Source organism: Rhea americana, unplaced genomic scaffold (genome assembly GCF_003343005.1).
Source record: "Rhea americana isolate MKP2758 unplaced genomic scaffold, rheAme1 scaffold_117, whole genome shotgun sequence".
In the NCBI taxonomy this organism is placed as follows: Eukaryota; Metazoa; Chordata; class Aves; order Rheiformes; family Rheidae; genus Rhea; species Rhea americana.
In genome coordinates, this window is record NW_028185228.1 from 462,797 (window position 1) to 480,022 (window position 17,226).

General features: G+C 40.8%; 1 protein-coding gene across 2 annotated transcripts; it reads left to right on the top strand.

Moving 5' to 3' along the window:
* Positions 1-865: 865 nt before the first annotated feature.
* Positions 866-16,894, top strand: NUS1 (NUS1 dehydrodolichyl diphosphate synthase subunit). 2 transcript variants are annotated; one of them, XM_085318520.1, is made up of 5 exons: positions 871-1,522; positions 8,841-8,960; positions 11,763-11,915; positions 16,197-16,296; positions 16,660-16,894. In XM_085318520.1, exons 1-5 carry the CDS (start codon positions 1,129-1,131, stop codon positions 16,748-16,750), a joined length of 858 nt encoding a protein of 285 aa, XP_085174646.1. In that variant the 5' UTR covers positions 871-1,128; the 3' UTR covers positions 16,751-16,894. The 2 variants fall into 2 exon arrangements, with proteins under 2 accessions (XP_085174654.1, XP_085174646.1); XM_085318528.1 differs by lacking the exons at positions 16,197-16,296; positions 16,660-16,894 and adding an exon at positions 14,255-16,190 and having other exon boundaries at positions 866-1,522.
* Positions 16,895-17,226: the final 332 nt, after the last annotated feature.

A 17,226-nucleotide genomic window follows, 5' to 3' on the forward strand; every position in this document is an offset into this window, starting at 1 on the left:
ATACACTGAGGATAAACACACCCTTAACAAAGACTCCTGTTAGACCCTACTGCTTATAGATTTCCTGCCATTTAAACAAGGCATTACTAATATTAAGAAAATAAAGGAACAGAAGAGCATCTTAACCCGACCCCTGAAATAGCTACAGAATTGGGCAGCCATCTGTCATCCGATCTGACAAAGATCATCAAACTCCAGCTTAAAGATAAATAAGGCTTTTCTTTAAAAAAACAAAAACAAAAAACAAAAAAACAAAAAAACCCCAAAAAAAAACAACACTATCTCTGCTTTATCAGCGTTTCCATGACTCATCTTCCTAGGGCTCTTCTCCCTCCTTACGGCCGGGCTGCCGTTTCAGCTGGGTGCTGACAGAGGCACTGCGGGCCTGCAGGGGAACACAGGCGGCACCGCTGGAACCACAGGAGCCCGCTGCTTAAAGAGGGATTTTTACCCTTTAGGCTAGCCTTTAGGATTCAGCACTTTCTCGTTGTGCCTCGCCGCGGAGCCCGAGGGGGCCCGACGGCGCAGCGCCGAAGAGGGACTGGCTCTGGAGGCTGCGCGCCGGCCAGCGGAGCCTCCGGCGGGAACCCCGCCTGCCCTGCAGCCCGACACCGCCGCTACCGCTTCAGGCGGGCGGGCGGGAAAGCCCCTCGCGCCGGCAGGCAACGGCTGCCGCAACGGACGCGGCGCGCGCGGTCCCGCTCGGCCGCCTCCTAGCAACGGGCGGGGCGCCCCGCCCACCGCGGGGGCGCGGCSCAGGGCCGGGCCCGCCCCCACCTCGGGCTGCAGCGGCACCGCCCCTTCCCTTAGGGCCACGTCATTCGCTCTCTGTGGGCGGAAGTGACGGCAGGGCTGGCTTGCCGGCCAATGGGCGGCGTGCGTGTGGCGGGTTGAGAGGTGAAAGAGCAGGCGGCGCGGGGGAAGATGGCTGCGCTAGCGGCGCCTGCGGAGCGGGCGGCGCGGACTCAGTGAGGGGCCGTGGGGCAGCGGCGATGGCGGCAGCGGCGAGGCGTGCGACGCGCTCTGGCTGAGCCCCCTCCTCGCCGTCGGGCTGCCCCCGAGCGCTGCGCTGCGCTCCGTCCGTTGGCGGCGGCGGCGCCGCCCGGCGCTGCCCCCCACCTCCCCCCCATGAGCGGGGTGCTGGGCCTGGTGTGGCGCCTGCTGCACGCCCTGCTCTGCCTCCAGCGCGCACTGCTCGCCTGGCTCCGCGGCCGGCCGGCCGGCGGCCCCCGCGCGTGGCTCTGGCGCCGTGCCGCCTCGGCCGCCGCCTCCTGCGCCCTCCTGGCGCCCGCGGCCGGGACTTTCGCCTTCCGCAAGGCCGGCGCGGCGCAGCGGCGGCGGCCCGGGGGCGCGGCGCAGGCCCGCCAGCGGTGGCGCTTGGACGGCGGCGCCCTGCAGAAGCTCCCGGTGCACATGGGGCTGGTGGTGACCGAGGAGGAGCCGAGCTACGCGGACATGGCCAGCCTGGTGGTGTGGTGCATGGCGGTGGGAATCTCCTATGTCAGTGTCTACGACCATAACGGTGAGCGGGGGGGAGGGGGGGGAAGAGACAAGGGGGCGCTGGTGGTACCGCGGAGGTGCCTTGAGCGCCAGCCTGGGCGGCAGGTGGGCCGGGGCGTGCCCCCCGAGAGGCAGACACGACCCGGCTGCATTACAGCACCGGTGTTGAGCTGAGGGGCCTCTTTCTCCTCAAGTCTTACTCAGCTGGGCGCTGGCCTCTGCATTGGCTGCCCCCTTCCTCCTCCCGGGGCTGACTGGTCTCTGCAGAGCTTGTGGCTGTGACCAGGTTGTCTGGGGTCGGTGTGGGGGTCTCCTTGAGTTCCATCCTGTCTGAGTGTCAGGACGACCTGACCCTGCTTGCTTGCTGGAGGGACAGAGCAATGGGGCCTTTCTGGAGTCTCATCCGTAGCCCAGGGCTGACAGAAACTGCCAGCACCTTTGGGAGTGCTGGCTGTGTGATACAGACTGTTAGGGAAGAACTTTAGGCTATTTGCTCTTTCAGGCTTTTTGTATAGCTGTATCGGAATTTCTGGAAGTGGTAGGTGTGACTAGCCACGTGTTTTCATGCTGCTCTCTTTCTTGTGAAGGAACAGGCTGGAAAGGTAACTAAAAGTAAGCATCTTTGTCCCATGAGCCACTTATATGGTGATGAGAAAATTGCTTGCCTCTGGTATAACATGTGGTGAGACTTGATGGTAAAGATAACTCTGTGGTCCTAAGCCAGCAGTTATGAAAACTTGRTATTTTAGATGTCTGCTGTATAGTTTCATTCATTGGTGGAGCTCAGGTGCAGGGCTGTTGCTCTTACAGGTGTCTTGGTCCCACATCACCAAGTTTCTTAAAGATGAGACTTTCAGTGCAGCTGTGTGGTGAGACTGTGAAACAAATGAGCTTTTCTCATAGTCTCCTTTCCTACAGAGGAGATGAAATAAGTCATTCAAAATTTCCTTAGGTGTGGCTTCCTGTCTGGCTGCTGAGAGATGATCTCTTACTGAGGCTAAGAAAGCTATCGATGCAGAAGGACTATATGTAGATTTCATTTAATCCTATGTCATTTGTTCCTCTCAAAGTAGAAAACTTCAACACAGAGCTATTAGTGATGCTGCTGGTAATAATGAGACTGTAAGAGGCCGTTACTTAATCGTGGCTTTGTGCCACTTCTGATAGTTGTCTACAGATATTATGCAAATTAAATCAACTTTGTAGATTTATGCTAGCTTAAAAATACAGTCTATAAATAGTGGTCTTCCAGTGTTTCTACAGCAAAGAAAATCAACAGTGCACCTACCAAAGTAGATGGAATTTATTGTGGTCAAATGTGTAAGAGTGTCTGAGGTATGGAGGCCTTTTCCTAAGTGCAGACACTTAATTTGGAGGGTTTTTTTTCCTCCTCTTTACTGCTACCTTTAGTTCTTGCTTCATGGATGGTCCAGCACAAGAGTAACTGGAAGGCTTTCATTAAATACTCATTAATTATATAAATAAGACTTGTATAAGAAGCTGAACTGGTAAGTGACTTCAGTTAAGCCTAAGGTGACAATCTGTGTAGGGCTTCTGCAGAATTTATGGTTATGTTGTRTATCAGTGGGAGAATGCTCACTTTCTCATTTGAAAGTCAAAGTTGAAATAGATATTTGCATAACATCTCAAGGACATAGAAAAACTTCTGATAAGCCATTTACATGTTTATGTTTTTATTCTCAACTTGGAAAGCATTCAGCCAGACTAAATGCTGCAGAGCAAACACTCGAGAGTGGGTGTTTCCCCTTGTGGTCTAAAGAGAGGCATTTTATTGTGTAAGCTTTGCAGACTACATATCTGAGGTTCCTCAGAAATGTTGCCTAATATGCTGGAGTGTGTGTTGTATATTGAAAGGAAAAAAATATTTAGAATCTCTTTAGATCCCCACACTGTGCAGCACAAATGTGTAAGTTATCTGAATTGTGAAACAGATCCATCAGAGAATGATGGCTTTTAGCACACTTGGTTTTCAGACTGTTCACTGTACCTCCATTCAGTAAGGAGAAAGGATACCAGCAAATGCTTAAGCAGCTCCTGCCACYGAGATCTCTTGTCTCAAAGGCAAGAACAAGGTGGGCTTTTACAGCAGCAGTCTTCACTGAGGAGAAAGCTAGTTCTACTTTTTCAAGCACATGTGCTAAGCTCCKCAGGTCAGATCTAGGACTGACTGTTGCAACACTGAAGTGATGACAAAAAGCAACAAGGTTATGGAATCCTCTGAAGAGCAGCATAGTTTAAATCTTGCAGAATATTTTGCAGTTCAAAAAAAAAAAAATCCTGAATGGAGACTCCATTAGCTGCTGTTACTGTACATTAAAGTGAATGTTTGAGTTGTGTATTAAGAGGTCTTGAAATATGAAAAATAACCATGATCTCATGAGCTTGCTATCATGAAATAATCTCTAAAGTACTTAATTCTTCCATTAGTTCTTTGGTATCAAAATATGCTGATTTACTTATTGCTACATAATTGCAGTAGCAAGCAGTTGAAGARGGCAAGTCTTAATGCAAAAGTGCCAAATGGTTTTAAGTCAGTGTCATTAGCCAAACTCTCAGAATTGCTTTCTGAAACAGCTTGCTGTTATGCATGCGTTCTTCACTGGCATTCAGCAGGCTTTTTTTGGGCACCAGGCATAGCTGTTCTTTGCACAGCGTCTGCTCACATCCGAGCCTATTAAACTGGTTTCAAAGCAAGTGTGAGCTCCAAGCAAATTGTTGCTAGTTTGACTTGAGGATATGCATACTTCTGATAGGTATGTTGTCCTTCTCTTGGTGCTAAACTCTTCATGAATCTGGATTTGAGCATATAGCACTTTAGACTTAATCCTTAAGTAGGATATTACAGTACCTTTGCTAATGTGATTCTGAATGTTAGTGATGTCTGGGACACTGAGTGATAATACTTTCTTTGGTTTCAGTATGCCCATGTTAAACTGTTTCCTTAGATTAGTATWGTCAATGTGAACAAATAGGGTATAGCTTTATTGGTAGCAGAGAGTGAGCCTTAATTACACTGTGCATTTGTCTTCAAGTGAACACTTACTAYTTTGTGAAACTACTACTTTTTGGTCTACTGAGCTGCTTCAGTGAGGTTCTACATTTGTATGATTGTACCAACTACTGATCAAAGATGTCACCAATGGGGTGTGGTGAAAAAGGAAACACTGTGACCTGTACTGATTCTGTTAGATGTTCTCGGGTATAGTCTAATTCATTTCTTCCTTCATTACATTCTTGTAGTAGCAAGATCTTTCTCATTAGAACAGGAAACTTAAGTTAAAAGAACAGTCTTCYGTGCTTGTGTCTCTTCTGGCAGAAATGCTTTATGTCACTGTTTCCAGTAGAAAGTTTAAATTAAGATAGGTCCTTAACTGTGACACCTATAGGACTAGGAGAAGCATGACATTCTTCAAAGAAGAAATAGTGGACAAGTGACTTATTTGGTTACAGTAGTGARCTTCTGGGATATTTTTAACAAACTGTTATTAAGGGCAGCTTGATTGGAGTTAAATTAATTCTTRTGTGGAAACATTTAAAAACCATATCAGATGTTACTTGTGGAATGTGAGCAGGTACTTGGCTGTCTATCTGAATGTACAAAGATCAGCAAAGAAAGTTTGGAGTAAAAAAGTGTCTGTACAGTGACAGGAAGGCTATAATCTGAGTAAATGCCCAGTACTGTAATACATTTATTTTTGACTTCAAGTTTCTTACAACATTGAGACTTTTCCCAAGCAGATAGAAGACAGCATTATTTTATTCTCTGGTATTCTATTAGCTCTTTGAGATGCAACAGATCAAAGCTGGAATAACCTTCATGCTACTATGTGTCTTGTCATCAAATTTGGTTTGATTAAAATTTCATTTAAATTTTTAGAGGGTAAAATTTTATTGTTATGGGCCTCCGTATTGACAGTCCTGTTACTTGGAAGATACCTAGTCATGCTGGTCAAGACCTTATCTCTGAGGAAATAAAGCAGCCTTCTGGTGGTCAGAAGGCAATGATATTGCAATCAATAGTTGCAGTTTAAAATGAGTATCTGCTGGGAAGCAGAGGCTTTGACGAGTTAAATGCTTCCATGGAAAAATGTTAGTGTTACTTTCTCACTCATGAGAGCTTCAGTGAGTGTTTCTGTCCATCAGTGAAGCTTTCCTGAAAGCGTTTGGGACAACTATGCTATACTGCACTTTCAGGGAGTTTGCTGAATCTTGACATTTGAATATTTTGAGCTCCTGAGTTCAGCTTTCTGTTTGAAGTCTTCATAAAATCCTTATCACTGCTTAGRTGCATCTTTATCCTAGATTTATCTTTCTGGTGTGCTGTTTTACTTCTGACTAATTTTCTTATAGAAACTCTGGGAAAAATGGAGTACTGTGATAACCAGAAACTCTTTTGTTAGCCCCAAAGAGTCCTTGGGCTTGTCTTTCCCAGATTAGTTGATAGTTAAATCTGGTCTATAAAATCTATTGTCTCAGCTTGCAACAGTTCCGGTGTTCTGATTGAGCAAAATTGCTTCTGCTTTTCAAGAAAAAAAAATGCAGTGTTTCTAACAAGAATAAAACATGGAGTTTCTTTATTAGTGTTTTCTGTCATTAGGAATGGTAATAGTACTGAAACTTTCCCTGCTTAACAGCAAACAGCTATTGAATTGCTGAATTATTAGTCCTCTTGTCAGAACATTAACTTATGTTGAAATCCTATTATGGACTTGCTTTCAACTTGTATGGAAAACTGAACAAAACTTGAAGGTGGTCTTAAAAGAAGCATGGTTTCATTGCCTGGGAGCACTCTAGGGTTCTGTTAGTGCATGAGTAGAACAATTCGCTCTTTCTATAGTTATCATGTTTAAATTAGTAGCAGCAGCTTCCAGAACTAGCTTGAATATATTTTTAAGATGGGGGGGGGGGAAGTACTTTTCTCAGATTGATTTTTGAGATATTGTAAGGAAGGAAGGAAAGTTGCATCTGAACCACAACCATGTAAAATCATTTTTAAACTAATTGTGAATTTGATCTGTATATGTTACCTCTTTGGGCACGCTGTGACAGAACACTTTGCTACCATAAGCCTTCATAAGAGAGTTAAACATTTGTCTTTACTAGATTTTTKCATCCAGTGAGAAACAAAACTCTGGAGGAAGTAAAGTTCCTAAACACTGCTAAGTAGAGACTTAAGCTAGTTTGTTTACATCCATCTGTACTTTAGGTTCTTCTCTGCAGGAAAACTGCAGGTGTATGTTAAGGTGAGTTCTTATTTGGAGATGCTTCTGATTAATGTTTAGCTGTTATTCCAAGAGCAAAGCAGGACCCAGGTTTAGACATCTGAAGAGCTCATTGAGATAAGGAGTGTAGAAATTAAATGTTAGATGTATTCTTGAGCTATGTGGAGCTAACTAGCATGTCTTTAATATGTCCTGTATGTATTAAGGAGCGTTGTTTTCAGAGCTGGACTGACTCTTCTCTATCTGATGTTCCTTTTTGGGCAGTAAGCACCTTTTGACCGTAGTCTAGTCTATGTTGTCCTCAGTGCCTATTTAAAGTTGATGCAGTTGGATCCTTAGGCCTGTTCTGCTGATACTTGACTGGAATAGGTAACAACTTCTTCTGGTGAAAAGAATTGATATCACTTGTCTATGGTGAGGAAAGGGAAGAGAAGAGTTGCTGTCCATCTCCCAGACTGGTATCTTTTTCTCATTATGCCAGCTCTCTAAATGTGGAAGATGGTTTCCTTTCTGTCAAGTGACCCTTAAAGGTAGTAGGCACRTCCAACCTTGTACAGATCTTGTTAAGCTTGAAAATGGCCCTGGTCTAGCAATCGTTTTAGCTCCACTGTTGCTGATACTATGTGTAGCAAAAATGTTCAACACTAACTCCTGTATAAGATGAACTTAATCATAGCAGAGTTGTATGAAGCAGCGTCCTTAATTTCTAATATGCATGAATATAGTCTAATAAGCAGCACCACAAAGTGTAACCATAAAAATTAATTTAAATTAGACTTAGTGCAAGTCTTCTGTAACACTCTTGTCTATCAAGATTGCTGCTTCACTGAGATTCACTGTCAACATGTGAAATTGGTCATAAGCATCACTAATGTGTAGGGGTTTTTTGCTAGAAATGTAAAGTTTCCAGGATGGGAAAAGAACCAGATGCTTTGCTACTATATAWAGCCTATATTAAAAACACTAACTCACTACAGCTAAAAGACTAGCATATTAAATGCACTATATCAATTAATGTTGAGTAACTTCCAATGTATTCCAGTCTTTACATGAAGCTTTTATGCTGTTTGACCCACTACTTATGTAGAAACTGCTTCTAGTAGTTTCTAATACTAGAACTAGGTTGAACTGGCAGATYGTCAGCCTGAACATAAATCTGTATACAAATTCATTTTTGTGTGTAAGCTGACTGCAGCATGGTTTTGACATTAACTGCTTGACATAGGAATTGATAATGCTTTTATCTCTTGATTTACAGAWTTTTTACTGATAATTAGTACAAGTCTCATTTAAGAAAACCTAAGCAAGCTATGCAGCACACTTAGCCACACTTCTGCATTGTAGATACTTAAACTGTAATGCTTATATTTATTGTGRTTTTTGATTAGGAGTAGCTGTCATCTCTTTAGTAAGAGGTAGAATTTATTTTAGAACAAGAGTCCAAATAAACTTGCTTAAGCAAGTTTGTGCAATCTCTTGCACTGGAAATATYTACCACAAATATTTGCATATAAAGGCCCCATAAGACTGCATTAACTCCTTGGAGTATGCAGCTTGTGGAATCTTATTAGGAAATTGGTGACACAGATCTCTTGCCATAAGAATAGACAATTSSTGTGGCCTGATAAACTAAACTAGCGTTCTGTTCCACTTTGTGGTGACTTGTGAATCTGCAGCCTTAGTGATGGATCAGTAAATGGTAGCATGTGCCTTGGAAAATCTAGAACAGAATGAGGCAGTAAAGTTAATATGACTTGATGGTCCCATGTTGATTACATATTGCTGTCTTAAATTATTCTTCATATTAAGACCTACCTCACTACTGTCTTTAAATTATCGCTTAAGCACTTGCTGCTAGTTACTTAACTCAGGCTGAGTGAAAGAGGAACAGAAACACATGAAATCTRAAGTTGACTCACTACATTTTCTTTTCCAAGGTCACTGAAATTAGTCATGTGCAGTAGTATCTGCTTTGGATTCGTGCCATACTTGTGAGCTCCAGTTTGAAACAAGTACTGATCGTACCATTTTTTTTCTTCCCGTGTAGCTTTCATAGCATCCTTTATAGGAGTTGGCTGATGTGCATTTTTTTTTAAGGTATTTTCAAGAGGAATAACTCAAGATTAATGGATGAAATCTTAAAACAGCAACAAGAACTCTTGGGACTAGATTGCTCCAAATACACAGAATTTGCAAATCAAGACAAAGCTGATCAAGGTAAGATGAGTTGGGGCATCAGGAAGAATCCTCATAAGCTATATATGAATTGGTAACTGTGCTTTTACTTGAATGCTTTTCTGTGTACTATGACCTTTTCCTTCATTAAGTAGTAATGTCAGATCACTCACAACCTTTCTGGACTTGTGTTAAACTATTTTTTTTTTACTTTGTTCATAACTGTAGTACAACAAGATCTCACTCTCTCCTAGTTAGATCTTCCCTTAGCCTGGCCTTAATGCAACTGACACCCCCCCACACACACACACACAATGTATCCGAGTAGCTTTATTTTCTGCTGATTCGTCAATCTTGAGTCAGTGTTGAAAAAGCACTGGAGTTACTGCAAGAAAACTTGATGTCAAGTTAACAAAGCAAACATTTTCATCTTTCCCAACTTAAGCTAGTACCTCTGATTCAGGAAGAAGGGAGAGAATGAAGCTGCTGCTGTTACAATGTATAATGACCCCAGGAAGGGAAAGGGCATAAGCAGAAATCGTCCTGTTTTGTCATAGCGGGCTTACATGAGGTGTAAGTGGAAAGTGGGAAATATCCATTTTAAAGTTGTTCCTTGTTCAATACTAACTGCAGTTAGTATTGCAGCTCTACTGGAGTATGCCAGCAGACACTAAAAATCTGTTTAAAGTGTAGTAAATATCTAGTAGAACTTGAGGTTTTTATATTATGAGACTAAGATAATTATGTTACAGACTTCTAATCCTGGAACTAGACCTCACAAGCTATAGTGCATTTAGCTACATTTAAGGTATTTCTAGATGAGCTGTGGGTTGTTTTGCTTCYGCTACAAGAATGGATAGGACAGTGTGACCCTTTGTGCCAGCTTCTTAGTACAAAATCAGTGTTGCGTAAACTCACCTTTGTAAGTAATTTAGGCTAAGGTACTAGCATGTGCATGGAAGTACTTGTTTCATGTTCTTCTACGAAAGTAGAAATAACCAGCTGAGAACGGAGTAGGGAGACCATTAAAGTCAAACTCCAGCATACTTAGCTGTACTTATTGAAATTGGGATATTCCTGTCCACTTTAAAAGAATAACTGAAAGACTTCTCAGACTTGCTGACTGGAAAATAAGTTTAAGTCTCAGTCTTTTTTTGTCCTGGCAGTTATGAAAAGCAGAGGCCACTTCCATTATCTTTAGATCTTCATTTTTTTTTGTATAGAAGACACCACAGTCAGACTAGAAACTTCATAACTTTAAACTAAAAAGTTGACATTACCCCAAAAAACCCTGCAGTACTATTTTTTGAAAAGTAAAATGGCATGTCTTGCATGTTTATGTACTATCATAAAGAAATATTSTTTAGCATAGTATTGACAAATCAGTCAATCTTAGATGTCTTAATTGTGGTTGCCTAGATTATTAAAGTTAGAATAACTTTAAYTGAATTTAAGGTGTTCTTATGCTGTCAATTACAGTATGTTGAAATATTTCTTTTACAACAACATTCTTCCTTTTTTTTTTAAGCTCATTATTTTTCCTGATCTTGTGGAAAAGAGGGGAGAGTAAGGGTCTGTGCATCACTCAAAGTACCAGCCCACAACTGCACCAGTTGTATTTATTTCTAGGACAGAGTAAATACTCTCTAGTAGGTAGTCTCTACGAAAGTTGACTTTGATATGAAACTCTATTCTACCAGAGTTTCATGGTGCCTGCTAAATTTTGAGTATTATAGGGCTTCCACTCATAACAAATCTTTGCTTCCTGCATAGACTCCATCTCTTACAACCTTAGGTTTTTGGGAGTTCATACTCCAGCTGACAAGTCTGTATTTGTCCATGAAAAGATTCCAGTTATAAAACACTATCTGAAGTTTACTGCTCTGGAAGAGGAGAGTGAAAGGAAGGAGGACTTACAAAATACACTGTCACTCCTTGTAGGCAGATTCTGCAGTCTTAAGATACGCTATTTCTTGAAATAACTGGTTAGTGAATATGAAAATGCTGTGTCTATTAAATATTAATGTGGTCTGTTATGCACATAATACAAAGCACACTAATAGCATTAGTGTTTAACGTAGTTACTTCAAGCTGATACTAGTATACCAGTTACTTCAGTTTGCTTGGTAAATTTACCTKTAGAGTACCGTGTCAAAATGGATGGTAATACTAAATCATGTAGCAATAGAAAACTCTTAACTGTCAATAATATTGACAATAAGGCTGTGAAAAGTCTTCTGTATGTCACACCCATTACACTTCCAAATTAATGGGTGGATTTTGGTATTGTTATCTATTTCCTAGTTTCTCTGCAGCCATCTTTAAGATCAATGTTGTAACTTTTGCATTAATTTGGAGTGTTGCTGGAAAGGTTTTGTAACCGTATTTGGAGTGGGCTCTGGCTTAAAGATACTGTCACATGTGGCTTTTATATCTTTAACTTATTTTGTATAGGATAAATATTTAACTTTTTGTTCTTTTCTGAATTGTAAATCTTTCTGCATTGTTTGCTACTGCCAAGTCACTACCTAGATGCCCTTGTCTCACTACTTGCCTGACAACATTAGCCAGTGCTGCTTCCTGGAGCAATCTTTCTGTCCTGAGTCTAACATTGATTAAACCATTTTGCAAGATTCCTCAAAATGGTTGCTTTAAGCTTGCTCATCAGTGTTGCAACAAATTTGGGAGACTGACACTCTTTTCTAAGAGATAGGTGATGGATAACTGTGTATAATGTGCAGAGTAGATTATAASTTTCTTTCAATCATATCCTTTGAGTATCTAAAGTGCACGTTCAAAACAACTATACTTCTGTTGCTTTTAAACTATGTTTTGTACTTTCAGTTTTAAATTGCCAATCTACATTGAAGGTGCTGTCTCCAGAAGATGGAAAAGCAGACATAGTAAAAGCTGCTCAGAACTTTTGTCAGTTGGTAGCGCAGCAGCGAAGAACATACGCAGACCTGGATGTGAATGTGTTAGACAACTTATTAAGTAGTAAGTATGATATGGTCTGAGGGGAGGAAGGGAAGGAATAATCAAATCATAACTCATCTGATCCCTAGTGTGTTTATTGCTTAAAATATTTTATCTTGACTTGTAGTCTACCAGGGTAGGCAATGATCATAGCTTCTAGAGTCTTCTCTCTCAAACTTATTCAGACTGTTTGCTTTTTCTGTCCTAAAAAGCTTGAAAGGAAAGCCTAAGCTAAACTGGAGCTATCAACCTGTGTGGGATGCTCTGTGGTGAGCTTTCTGAAAAAAGAATACTACTGGAATCAGTCAAAAGTAGGCTGTTCTAACTTTGGTTAATCCCTTGCAATTTAGCAAAATGCAAACTTGGGTGTGGGCTGAGAGTCTCTTCTAGGTCTAGTTGCAGCAGTTAAAGCTCTTACTGCTGCCTAGCTATTACCCTGAGTGTGAATGACAGGGCACTTGCTAATCTTTTGCTGCTGTGTAACCCATGCTAGTTTATCTTCATTACTAATTCGTGCAGGTTGCTGGCTCTGCACTGAGGTGCRTGGCTATATGCAAAGCAATGAAGAAGCAGGGCAACCCTAATCTCACATGCAGGAGGAACAGCTTGAAATACAGCCTTTACCTTCACAGCAGTACTAAGGGGCTAGAGTGCTCTACTTCCCTAGGTGACCCATGCATGTTACTTGCCACTGTAATTAGCTTAGGCAGGATTCAGATTTCAGGTAAGATACTTAAAACTTGGTTTTCTGCAGGCATGTTGTCATGGTGTAGCTCTGATCAATTGGAGTTTGGAGTCATGTGTTGGGGGCAGGGAGTTCTTTTCTTCCTTAAATGGTTGGTCAGCTGAATTGCTCTCTAGATTCTGACTACAGCGGGAGCTTAGACATTTCAAGTAGATCTTTAATCTTAAACTGAATTCTGCCCRTGATACCAGCATACTGCATGATTCCTTCTTACTGTTACAGTTATTAGTAGAGGAATTCAACTTTCTAGTCTACTTTTTATCATTAGCCCACACTTTAAATAGATGTAGTGTATGTTAACTGAGGAATTAACTTAAACTCTTTCTTAAGTTGCCTTCAGAGTATAACATGGTAATGTAGAATGGTAATGTAGAACTGCTTCTCTAAAACAAGCATTTGGTTTGTGAAAGACTGACAGTTGATACCCATATATGAAATCTGACCAATGATGCCTGTTTAACTGTAACTTTTTAGGTGCCTTACATATAGATRTTTGGCTGCATTAAAACTATTAAGCCCAATTTGAATAGCCTTAATCTGTGTGACTCTTCAAGTAAAGCATGCCAGCTGAATACAGAAAAGAATATCCTATACTTCTAACCTGTCAAAACTGTATACTTTTAAAACAGACTGTAGAATCTGTGTGGCTCATAACTAAGGGTAGTATCTTTTACTAGCTCTGCTTATTAATTCTCTTGGTTTCAGTGTGTCCGAACAGTTGGAGGTAAAACACTAGCCTTCTGTGACATATTTTAGTTGTAGCTTAGGAGACTGCTCTCTTTGTTTATAGGCAGATTTAGTTTCTGTGCATCCTTAATGGCAAGGTATTGAATGTGAACATCTGTATTAAGTTGCCGATGTAAATTCGGAGTGAGTTCTGAAAGCAGTAATTGAATAGCTACTTCTTAGATGGGTTTATCTCTGTTGGTCTTGACTTCCATAAGGTTTTGTGTTTTCACATACTAATTTAGAACACTTGAAAATAGTGTCTTGCTTTTTTTCCTCACTTACTGTTTGTATTTAGGATGGGGTTATTARTGAAGTCCAGTTCTAAAATACTGTGATTCTTCCAGCTTGTCCTGTGACTGTTGGTTCTTAGTCCAGTCATACTCTGATCCTTGCAGCTTGACTAGCTTTCTTCAGTGTAAGAATACTTTCTCTTCTGAGCTGTATTTCAGGTAACCAGCTTGAGTTTTTAGAAAAACTGCATTATAATGCAGATGTCAGTGTTCCCAGTAAACATGTTTTTCAATTAAACTGGGCAGTTCAAGTTACTCTATAAATCATGTGAAGAATAAAGGAAGTTATGCRGTTGATAAAGCTACCTCTTTCTAATTTTCTCACAGAACTGATCCAGAAGAAATATTGCTGGATTCCTATCTTGTCAAAGCCTTCATTTTCTTTAGAATCTGCTCTCAAATCCRATCTTGTGTGCTAGACTTGTGTGCTGTAACTTTAGCAGCCCTGAGYGAGCTCCCATGTGTCAGGTAGCTTTGCAGTGGTGAGATGTTTAGATAGAGAAACAGATGTAGAATGGAAAGTGCAATATTGCTTTTTAAATAGGCTGTTCTGACCTTAATACTATACAGTGTCCGTTTTCATTTTCCATCTTCAGATAGGAACCAGAAGGAAGTATTAGAATTAACTGGGATCTCTGAAGGTCCTTTCCTGTTTGAAAAGCCATTACAATGTTGAAGATCCTGCTGCTGAACTGGCCAGCTGATGAGTACTCAGCTTCTGAATCAGCTGATGAGTAAAGCTGTCCACTTCCACAAGAATCCCCACTTTAAGTATTCTCATTGCTTCCCTGCAAAACTCTTTCATACTAACATGCTAGCTTTCCAACAAATAAGCAACTTCCGCTTTGTAACACGTTTGTTCACTTTGAGATAAGCTCTGAACTCTGGCACATAAGGTATTTTTTTTGTCTGAATATTTAATCCTAGTCACTAGAAATGCTTATTTCTAGGAATAATATAAAATTTACTTACCTCTGGAAAAGAACTGCTATTATAATCCTTTTTGGTAGGGAAGGTGTGAACTTCTGAAGTCTTTAGTTAAAAGATCTAGGGGGAGGGAAACTAGATGAGACTCTGCTTTGTTCTTCCCTAAGTTAAGTTCCCTTATGGCTAAACTTAAGCTTGTGTAAGGCTCTTATTTCTTGATTTCTATCTATATATTTTTAAATAACATCTAAAATTCATAGCAGGTAGGCACTATTAAGCTCCCTATCTCTTTGAGGTAGGAATGTAAGCGCCTGTCCAATTAACCTTTGAAATTAGTGAATAGTGGGAGGGGCATCAGGAAATACATCAAAAATCATGCAATAATCATGATTAATTGTGGCATTATTACTAAGTAAGGCTATGACTGCTGGAGTGCTTTTCAAATGGGCTAAATAGGTACATGAAAGAGCTTAGCTGCTTGGTCCTTCATGCTATGCTGTCTTTCATATTGCCCTAATCAACTCTTTAGAATTAGCAGAAAAAGCTGAACTGTAAGATTGTTCATTGTAAGTTCATTRCCTGTCTGTCAGTTTTAGTTTGGAGTAGCTTAGGTATGGCAGAAGTGTATGGAAGAGAGACAGTGTTGCATGGCCACTGTCTTCAGCCTCTGAAGATCTGTGGGAAGCTCTCACTGGTGAGCAACACCRCAAGCTGCTGAAGATCTATTTAGGTTTCCTTATCCAGGAAAGACTTGCTTACATAATCAAACTAGTATTAGGACTACAAAATTTCATTCTTTGAAAAATTGAGACTTTCTGCAGACAACTATTTGTATGTCAGGTTCCAGAGACTGGAAGAACAAAGCCRTCTTGGTTGATAGGGATATGACTAGTTGAGTAAGTGACTGACAGTTTTATRTATAGGCAGTAAAAGTGGGCACCTAGTGAGCTCCTTCAGTGTTGCCTAGTTCTGCTCTAAGATGGGTCATACTGTTTGCTCACTACTAGCAAAAAGAAATTCCCCTGCCTTTTCTTGCTCAACTAGCCAGACAGATGTCTAAGAACCAGTTAATCTAACCTAGGGATTTTATTACATTTTTATTATCATTTGTTTTTTTGATAGCATGTGATTATACCAGTTTGTTGCTCTTGAATGAAAAATCTCCTTGAAGTCTTTGTGTTAATGGGCCTTTGCTGTGCTTAACTGCAACTCCATATAGCTGAGTTAGCAATGTAGTAAGTAAGTCAAGTACATTATGTTCTGCACTACTAAAATCTGGCTTGCCAAGACAAAACARGAACAAGTCAGTTATAACAGCAGTGTTATCATTTAGTGTCTGTTACTCAAAATAATCTTTGCTTTCCTATGGCTTCCCTGCAAAGTCTTTGAAAGCTAGCTGGTATAAAAACAACAGCTCTTGCTTAGTTAGTCCTATTTAGGTGGTACAAGACCAGTCTGTCCTTTTGGGTTTTTAATCATTAACTTGTCCTCGGGAGCTTCATTTCACATGCAGTATGCATTCGATTGAAAACAGATGCCTTAGTACTTAGTTTTGCCAGATCTACCAGAGTGTTTTTGTTTTAACTCTAGCTTAATTTGCTGTTCATACAGGTACAAATGGATTTCCTGATCCTGATTTAGTCTTGAAGTTTGGTCCTGTGGACAGCACATTAGGATTCCTTCCCTGGCACATCAGACTGACAGAGATCATGTGAGTTTCCTGTAAATAATGTGAAACAGAATAGAATAATATTAAAATAAGCAAGAAGTCTTCTATATGTGGCATACCTTTATAGAAATAGCCTTAAGAGGAATTCTCTCTAAACAGAGATGTCCTGAAATTAGTTTAAGGGCATGTAAAATGTTAAGTGAAAACCTGGCAAGTGTTTAGGCCTTATCGTGGCTGGAAGCAGGAATTAGGCAACAGCAAGCTTTACTCCTGAGATTCAAGGAACATTTTCTGTCACCATTTAGTCTTACTGGACAGTTCTGTTGGTGTTTTGTACACAGAAACTTGCCATTTATAAGTTATTTATAAGGTACTTATTAACTTTTATCTAACTTGTTTTCTCAGTTCTCTGCCTTCCCACCAGAACATCAGCTATGAAGACTTTTTCTCTGCTCTCCGTCACTATGCAGCCTGTGAGCAACGCTGGGGAAAGTGACTTTGGGCTGAGCACACTAAGTCGGGCTTTCCATGAAAAGGAATTGATGTCTGTGTTTACAAGCACCTGTGATCCATAAGTCTGGTTCATAGTCCTTTCTTAATTTATCAACAAATTCAATAAAGTGTCTTACCTTTCTAGAGAGTCTGTGTGAGTGTGTGAGAATCTATGGGGAGGGGGAAATTCACAGGCTTGATCTGTGCAAAATGCAATTATTGCAATCCAAGCTATTCAGAACTTAATTACCCCATTTACATGCTGTTTTGGTCACCAGGACATGAAAGAACTGTCTTGTGGAATCTTCAGGACAGTGTAAATGCCCTGAAGGTACTTCTCAAATCCAAGGAAGAACTTTGTCCCTTGTTTCCTGTTTCTTATTGATTTCTCACCATCAGGCATTTCAGAGCTAATGGCCAAATTCATTTGTGGATGTGTTGACTAATACAGTGTGTAAATTCAATGGGTCAGTATCTTCT